General features: G+C 38.0%; 1 protein-coding gene across 1 annotated transcript; it reads right to left on the bottom strand.

Annotated features, from left to right (window-relative positions):
• Positions 1-6: 6 nt before the first annotated feature.
• Positions 7-5,874, bottom strand: LOC121868640 (E3 ubiquitin-protein ligase lubel-like). Its single transcript, XM_042369476.1, has 5 exons — positions 4,722-5,874; positions 4,418-4,580; positions 4,028-4,218; positions 2,082-2,216; positions 7-1,847 (listed from the first exon to the last, which is right to left on the bottom strand). Exons 1-5 carry the CDS (start codon positions 5,808-5,810, stop codon positions 1,614-1,616), a joined length of 1,812 nt encoding a protein of 603 aa, XP_042225410.1. The 5' UTR covers positions 5,811-5,874; the 3' UTR covers positions 7-1,613.
• Positions 5,875-9,453: the final 3,579 nt, after the last annotated feature.

The raw sequence follows: 9,453 nt of genomic DNA, 5'->3' as shown, positions 1-9,453 counted from the left end.
AGTTCCAGACCTCACACGATGGGCAAACCTCGTCAAGAAATATGAGTTCAGTAACTGCAATGTGGTGTTTGTTGGTAGTGTTCCGGGCTATCACAGGGGGGAGAGCATGGACCGGTGGGGACACATGAAAGTCCGTCGGGTGATGAAACAACACGCAAGTTCCTGGACAACGTCTCTGCCAATCCTTTTCCAGTGTTCCTCAATAGGCTCCTTGGGGAAGGATACCAGGTCTTGGATGTCTGGAAAACTTGGCACGAGTCTTACTGGTGTACCAGGAGTGTGTGCCAGTGCCCCCATGGTAAATCTAGTTTATCCAAGTGAGGATGACATCTGTAACAGTAGTCAGGGGTGGATGGGAGGGTCATGTCTTCCCTATAACTCAGTATATTGTGATCATTGATATCCATTCCTTACACTTAAAACATTTGCTGTACCATACAAATCTGCTCACTCACACAAGGCAACTGAGTGTACACACAGTCTACCCACACCACTGTTCTCTTGTGTTTAATACCCAGAGTGATATAGGCTACAAAGCATCACAGTAATTTTTCACTTTACAGTATTGTGCGTTAATATAGGAATACCATGGGGAAAAAATTTCCTACTGGCTCATTTCCCACAGAAAAGTATTAGAAAATATACCAAATAATATATAAATTTAAAGAAGTGCCATCAGTTACACGAAAGCTCACATTTAGAAGCTAATAAGCAATAGGAATAATATTTCGTGCACAAATTTTACCGGAGTTCAGAAGAGCTTGTGATAGGGTTGATATAAACAATCTATCTGCTTTGTCAACCCTCAGTAGAGAATTTAAAGCAGACATTCTATATCAGAATCCGAAAACAGATTCTTTTTTTTTCAATATAGGGGTTATATTTTTTGTTTGATTGTGTAGCTGTAATTTAATATTGTGTGCAATGCAAGTACAAAGATCCCTGCACACTTCATTTTAAGTACCCAATCCGCTGATACACAAGTCATTCAAATTACATGTTAAAGACATTAATATCATATCTTTATAATCAACACAAGGAAAAACAACCCTTAAGAGCACTGATCAATTCACAGAATTATCAGTCATGTATGCTATAATGTTCAGAAATTTCTCATATCATATATACACCCCACACAGCTTGAAAATTATCCAATACCTCATGGATCCATATTCTTCAGGCACATTACACCTCATCACTCAACTTGATATTCCTGTATGAAATTTGGAAGTTATTCTTCATACAGTACCTGACTTAATATACAATAGGAGCTTAATTTTCTATTTATATAGAAAACAAAACAGCATTATCTTACTGTGACACTTGGAACCCATGTTCATCCACCTAGTCACTGAAAAATCCTTATCAGTTTCTTTCATGATATTAAAGCACAAATATTCTATACTTAATTTCTTCTATTTCCAGTCCACTGTATTTCTTCCCTTATTTTGTATTAATTGTATGTAAGTCTGTACACAAGTCAAGGATTCTTCATTGTGTGACTGAATGATACCATTTGAGCTTTATTATCTTGGCTTCAGAGGACTTCACTGGGATCCCCAGAAAAAAATTTTTCTTTGGTTTTAAACACCACTTCTAGTCTTCATAGTTGTTCAGATGCCATATAAACTATCCTCCTCAATTTCGTGCTTGGAGCAGGGTTTGCATTTACAGCACAGCAGGCATGGTCCAACAAAAAGAAGAAGAGGAGACGCCACTACCAAAAGCAGACCAAAGCCTGCAAATATGCCTATAACCTGAGCTCGATGCCATAAAACTGAAGCACGACTGTGACCCAGCTTATTCTTACAAGGCCCCTTATCATAGTGACGCAGAAGGAAGTCATCCTGTTGGAGAAGAGATGTGCATATGAAGATAAATTTATATACCCTGTACTTATATATATATATATATATATGTGTGTGTGTGTGTGTGTGTGTGTGTGTGTGTGAAAAATATAGTCATATCTGATGTTCAGTACAAAAAAACTTACATCATGATATTAAGATGTGCATGATCTTAAACAATATGGCAGTTACCACTATAAAATAAAAATTACAATGTTAATGTGATCAACTTACATCAAGGGAAGCCAAACAATACCAACAGAAGACGTGTTTACACTTCTTGCAAAGCATTTGCGCACACCCAGCATCACGTTCTATCGGTACCTTACAGGAAGGGCACCTCTTTATTGTGTCATCATTTGGTACAGCCTGGAGGAATAAATGTGGATTTATTATTAGGAGACCTGTACAGTACTCTAATTCATTGTACAGGTATTGTACTAAAATAATGTTACTAATTATCACTTTACTGTTAAAAAGTAAACAGAGAAGCAATTTTTAACCGAATCACAGCTAATTTCCATTACAGTAGTTAAAACAATACAGTACAGTTGTACCCCACTTAACGCGGTCAATAAAACCCAGAGGGTACCGCGTTAAGTGAACAACAGAACATATGGGATTAATTCCAATAGAAACCGGCCCGACCCCCAAACTCCACTTTTTGACGACACATAACTATGTTGTAGTAAAAATAACATCTTAATTTTATGATGGTACATGCACACAATTAATACTTAAGAGAAATACAGTCGCCAAGTTAATGTCCATTCAAATAATGGACTCAACTCCCTCCCCCTCTTCTCACACTACACTGCTGGCTCTTCCCTCTCTGAGAAATTTTTGGGGGAAAACCACTAAATTTTAATAAATAATACCTCAAACTAAAGTTAGGATAATACAATTGACATTGCTGGATTCCTTTAAGACCAGAAATATTTTGAATATAAATGTCATATATTTTGCACAAAAGATAACATATTTACTCAGAGAAAACATTTTATCTAAAATTTGTATGTCTAATGCAAAATATATGATGTTTATATTCAAAATGATCACCAAATTGTAAGAATTCCAGCAATGTAAATTATATTCTGGCCGGGTAATTTGTATGAATTTTATGAGCTAAAACAAATATCTTCAGTTAATAAAAAAAAAATATTCTTCATGACATTATCTGTCAATCAAAGTACCCCACCTTGACTCCCCCCCTCTTCCAACCGAGCGGTCAGTCCCAACCCTCCCCCCCACCCCCCCCAATCCTCCCTTCAAGAGAAAGATTGGGTGAAAAAAATAAATTTTAACATTTTGTATTAAATAATACCTCAGATTAAAGTTAGGATAATATAATTGACATTGCTGGATTCCTTGTAAGACCAGGAATATTTTGAATATAAATGTCATATATTTTGCACAAAAGAGAACATATCTACTCAGAGTAAACATTTTATCTAAAATTTGTATGTCTAATGCAAAATCTATGATGTTTATATTCAAAATGATCATCAAATTATAAGAATTCCAGCAATGTAAATTATATTCTGACCGGGTAATTTGTATGAATTTTATGAGCTAAAACAAATATCTTCAGTTAATAAAAAAAAAAATATATTCTTCACAGGGTAACAGATGGTCGGTCGGTCCCTCCCTTCCCCCCCACCCCCCACCAACCGTCCCAAGGAGATGTGTGGGAAAACCAGAATATTTAACTTTTTAGTAATAAATAATACCTCAAACTAAAGTTAGGATAATATAATTGACATTGCCGGATTCCTTGTAAGACCAGGAATATTTTGAATACAAATGTCATATATTTTGCACAAAAAATAACATTTACTCAGAATAAACATATCTAAAATTTGTATGTCTAATGCAAAATCTATGATGTTTATATTCAAAATGATCATCATATTGTAAGAATTCCAGCAATGTAAATTATATTCTGGCCGGGTAATTTGTATGAATTTTATGAGCTAAAACAGGCAGTCAGGCAGGGTGGCGGGTGGGGCAAATCTAAAAATAGCGTCTCGAGCCGGACACTCACCGCGTATATGTGGAAAAAATCCGTGTTAAGTGAAAGTTCGCTTCTGGCGAGGCACCGCGTATATGAAAAAACGCGTTAAGTGAAACCGCGTTAGGCGGGGTAATACTAAAGAAAACGGCAAGAATATGCTTCTTACCAGTGATTCTGCTGTGTCCGCATGACAAGGCTGACTGGGGTGCCATGGCTCACTGCAGGCAGCACAGAAGACTGCAGTGCAAGTTGAACACGTTGTACATTGTGGTCCCTCTAACTTGGAAATGGGGAGATTAACCACAGTCTCACACCCAGGCATCGGACACCACGCTCTGACTGGGTCCAAATCTATCTCTGTTTAAAATATAAATCATAACATAAACTTAATGAAGTCCTAAAATAAGTAATGACCATCTCAATCGTCAACTGTGATGGGTGGAATATGAATAAAAATATCTGCCACAAAAATTTCATCACGGGTATATATAATTAGCCTTTCAGCAAGTTGCAATACTAACACATTCTATTTATGCAATACAGAAACTGTACACACCTGTATTCTTTCTAAATTTCAAGTGAAGTTGATAAAGATCACTTCCCACCAAACTCTCCATTTCTTCTAGCGTGAGTTCCCCGCTGCAATCACAGTTTGCATCAGGACACTCAATGATGTAGTCACCCTCGCGTATCTTTAGTGTAACGTAAACAGCCATACACTGTGGAGAAAAATTATACTTAAAAATCTTACTAGGTATAATACACTAATATGATAGAAAGGGCATATGTCCAACAGATGCTTAGCAAGATTTCATTCAAAATAGTGAGATCAGGGTCCACTACATATGCTTCCAACTTACATATTTGCAGAATCGGCAGAGGCACTGCTGTAGCTGATACATTTCTCTAATGTTGATATCTGACAGGCAGAGCTTACAAAAGACTGTGTCCTGAGTAGAGAAGCGTCTAGAAGCCATGGAGGCGGCGGAAGCGCAGCGAGAACACCCGCCACCTTCTCCTTCTAATTCCATCTGAGGAAACAACATGCTTGAGTCCTTTCTTAAGCGCCGTAGATCAGACATGGCTGACATGGCGGATGGAGACTTGACAATTGTCATCTTATTTGATGTAAACACAGCTGATTTGGATGGTGACATGCGTCTGAGGAGGTCTAATTTGCTGCTCTTCTTGTCCTTTACGAGACGAGTCTGCGCAGCATTGCCAGAAGTTGAGGATAACGCAAGTACTGTGTGGCACTTTCGAATAAGTGGTTCTGGCGACGTGGAATCCTCATAGTTTGCCAAACTCTTGACAGACCCGTCCCGAGGTAGCTGATCTCGAGTTTCCTTTTTTTCTTTGGCTGAACGAGATCCCTGCCCCGTCCGAAACAGCGATTTCATGCGCGGCATGATGAGTTGTGACTGTGACTTATTTAACCGTCGACTCGGGTTGAATAGTTTGATAGCAGTTGGTGAAGTGAGCGCTCGGTTAAAGGACGCAGTAGGCACCAGTGGCCGAAAATTTGAAGTGTTATGGGACACTAGACGAGGCTGATGGATGTCTGATGAAGGCTGGTAGGTTGCGACTGGTGTAGAACGTGTTGTGACAGGGGGCTGGTGATTGACACCTGATAACTGACGTGGAGGTGGCTGGTGAATAACAGGTGACAGCTGATGTGTCACTAGGGATGGCTGGCGGCTGGCAGTGTTGATGCGGTTGTGCAGAGGAGCAGGACTACAAGCACCGTACGGCTTGGTTGGAGCGGCCCTGGCAAGGAGGGCAGCCCACCGAGACTCTTGGCTTTGATCAGGTGGGAAAGAGTTCCGGTTATTTAGTTTGGCAGTACGAGAATGGTGTAAATTGGTTGGTGTACGGGAGGAAGTGTGGTGCAATGGTGATGGTGACGTTGGCGTCTGTGGAAACTGCAACAGCAGAGGGATGGCGCTCATGATGACAACCCCCGGGTGCACACCAATGTCCCCTGAAACAGGAAAAAAACAACAAAAAACATTAGCACTAATCTGTGAACCAGTTGAGAGGAGAATAAATCTCCTTACTCTTATGGCTTCTCACAAGAATTAAATGTTTGCATTTATGTTAATTCACAAATGCTACGAACTATCAAGAGCAATAACTGTTATTACATTAAAATAAGTAACTTACAGTGGGGTATGCTATAACGAACGGATCCTACTACGAATATTCCTATAACGAACGGTTTTACCTATAAAATTGAGAATGCTATAACGAACAAAACTCCTACAACAAACAGTATTTAAAAAAAAAATTTTTTTTTTTTACTAATTTATTGTTTTTTTATTACAAGTATTAATGATACTCTTTATTTCAGGGGTTTAGATGCATATTTATGCATTTTTTTAAATTTTTACAATTTTATATTATATTTTTCAGTGTTAAGTGGTTGTATTTGGGGGCCCGGAACGGATTAATGCTATAACGAACAAGGTTCTAGAACCAATTAGATTCGTTACAGCATACCCCACTGTACGTATAACTATGTTCTTTCATATATGAATTCTTCGTTACGTAGTTTACTGTGTTATTATTAATTTGTGTTTATAAACTCCAGTCATTCCATTGTACGTACTGTATTGCATTACAAGGGCGTATAAAAATCCTAACAAATTCCTCCTCACCCTAAAAAAAATTTCCTCACAAAAAAGCTTAATGCTCCACTCACCCCCGACGCAACCGTCTGACTAAACGTACTATCATAATAATCAACTATGCTCGATTTTCCCAGACAAAACCAATTACAACTTACGTTCAGTCATGTAAAACCCCGAGCCGACATACCCCTAACACAAGACCCCCCCCCCCTCAGCAGGTCACCCAGCCAACCAGCCAGTGAAGGTGGGAAACACGACCCCCTGACGGAGACACGATGATCCTCCCCATACTGGCCAGATATTTTGTAAATAACATTGATTATGTGTTAAAGGAATATCCTTCCTTCCTTAGGCTTTAGTAAGCCCCTTTATAATATTTATACTGTATATACTTGTCACACTTGCCAGATGCTTCTGGTGTCATTGTACAGGGGTACCTAGTGACAGCACTAGGATCCCGCTTCCTCTATCAAGGAATAAACAATTGAAATTGAATTGAAGGTGGGAAGAGATGTTGAACAGGTTCCTATGATGCGCGACCACTGAATGACGTCACACCCAGGAACACGGCTGCTCTGGGCAAACGAACACAAACACCCACCTCACTCAAAAGTTTATTACGACTTAAAATCAGTTATGCATTACCAACAACGTATAATGGTATAGCTTTACCATTGTAATTTAAGATACTATATAAATCGGTTGAAAAGAAAAATTTGCATTGGACATTTTGTTTGCGATACATTGAGTCTGGTTGTCAAACACAAGCACTCAAGGCCACTCTGGTTTAATAAAAGAAAACACCTGGTCAACCTGAAACATTTCAACAAAGAAAGTGCATATAAAATTGAGAATATGTCCACGGTATAACAAGACAACTAAAAGACAAAAAAGAATAATATTCTTCAATCATCAGCCAGACGTCGACATTCCCCCATTTAAGTGTTACCGACAACACAAGTCTACCACGCTCTCAACCTTCCCCATCCAACATGGAGTGGTGTCGCACCTCAAAAATGCTGCCTCGAACATACTGTGGGCCACCAGTTACGACTTTCTAAAACCAAATGTGAGGAGTCTAGGGAAGATAATTATTGTACGTGACGCAATGGAGGGCTGACGAACATTAAAGTTAATGTTAGATGATGAGTATATATATATATATATATATATATATATATATATATATATATATATATATATATATATATATATATATATATATATATATATATATATATATATATATATATATATATATAGGGTTGCCATACGTCCGTATTTTCCCGGACATGTCCTCCATTTAGGTCTCGAAATCTTCATCCGGAAGGAATTTTTAATATTCTTCAAAAGTCCGGAATTTCAGCTTCCATCATTTTCTCCACGGAATAAAAAACATGAAACTGTAATGACGGGAGAGAAAGAGAGGGAAGGTGGAAACCGTATCTTTCAGCTTTCGTCAGCTTATAAGTCACTTGTACGCCTGTACGGTGTTGTCAACTTAGCTGTCAAATATTTGATTGAAAAGGGGGTAGAAGTTGATGAAGTGTTTTGACCAAGTTAGTAACCTGAAGCAGTTTGTGGAAAATTACAAGTGATGAAGAATTTAGTAATCTGCCAACACATAAAAAGTGGACCAGATACTTTGAAAAATCAAAGAACATTGAATGCCACTCAGAATTGCACAATTCTTCTTTGCTATATCATCTCACAATGCAAATGTAGAAAGAGTTTTTTCACTGATGCAAAGTCAATGGACAAAGGAAAGGAACAAATTGAGTGTTGAAACAATGAAAGGCATTCTGACTGTACAGTACAACTTCCGAGAAACATCTTGCAGTGACTTCTATACCTTTCTAAAGTGCAATCAGACAATACTGAAAAAGATCCGATCTACAGAAAAGTATGCATGGGCACATCAAGTCACACACACAGTGGGGGAAGAAGACTGCAGCTGAGGGAATGAAGATGTTCAGCCTTAAGCAAAGGTAATTTTTTTTTTAAGATAACTATACCATGTATGTTGTATATTAGCCTACATTAAAAACACAATGCAATACAGTACACCGAAACTGGTGTGTATATATATATATATATATATATATATATATATATATATATATATATATATATATATATATATATATATATATATATATATATGTATATGAATATATATGTATACTGTATATATATATATATATATAATGTACAAGAAACGTGCGCTGCAGTATTTTAAATCCGGCGCCTGTGTAGATCAGCTGATGGAGCAAACAAGTTTATTAGTAGTGTTGACTGTTGAGTTACAGAGTTGGACGTAGTTGCTCCTCGCCGACTTCTTCTTAGGTAGGAATATCACTAATTATATAACTACAAGTTCATTATTAAGTGTTAATTCTCGAGTGAGTGAGTACAATACTGCTTTGTGATCCTTTACTGGCATATTGAGTGGTGATTTACTGCTGGGATTCACGTTCGTGTTATAACTTTTGGACTCAAACTTTGACTTATTAACAGTAAGAGGACTTGTTACCTTAGATCGTAATGGTGAAGTGTTGTTGAACCGAAAACTATATTTATTCATGGTTTTTGAAGAGTGATAAGTGTTGGTATATAAAGTACCAAGTTTTAATATTACAAGGTAATGTTTACACCGGTATGTTAGCTCACACAGCAGAGACTTCGGTCAATTTATAGTAGTGGACCTGTCATTCTTTTGATATTAGTGAAGGTTACTAGTGTGCCCTGAAGAATGCAGTGATGGCTAGGGAAACACTGAGTAACACTGAGTTCGTTTATTGTGGATGAGAGAAATACAAGCGGTGACCAGCATGTGCTAAGCACAGCTCACGCAGTCAGACTGAGGCGCCTTGCCATATGGCAGCCTCGGGGCAATGTTGCCACATAACACGTGCAGTGTTGCCACGTGATAATATATATGAATGCGACTCGGCACAGTAGC

The sequence above is a fragment of the Homarus americanus genome, unplaced genomic scaffold (assembly GCF_018991925.1).
Source record: "Homarus americanus isolate GMGI-L3 unplaced genomic scaffold, GMGI_Hamer_2.0 scaffold20335, whole genome shotgun sequence".
In the NCBI taxonomy this organism is placed as follows: Eukaryota; Metazoa; Arthropoda; class Malacostraca; order Decapoda; family Nephropidae; genus Homarus; species Homarus americanus.
Note: the sequence above shows the minus strand (reverse complement) of the source record. Positions and strands in the feature narration are given on the sequence as shown.

What these genes read in the sequence shown, in the direction of transcription:
- LOC121868640 (XM_042369476.1), bottom strand. Translation starts at nt 5,810, where the DNA reads ATGAGCGCCATCCCTCTGCTGTTGCAGTTTCCACAGACGCCAACGTCA. An exon ending in GAAATTTAGAAAGAATACAG is followed by an intron (nt 4,219 to 4,417) that starts GTGTGTACAGTT and finishes TATTTTAAACAG; the next exon opens with AGATAGATTTGGACCCAGTC. An exon ending in ATTGTTTGGCTTCCCTTGAT is followed by an intron (nt 1,848 to 2,081) that starts GTAAGTTGATCA and finishes CTTCTCCAACAG; the next exon opens with GATGACTTCCTTCTGCGTCA.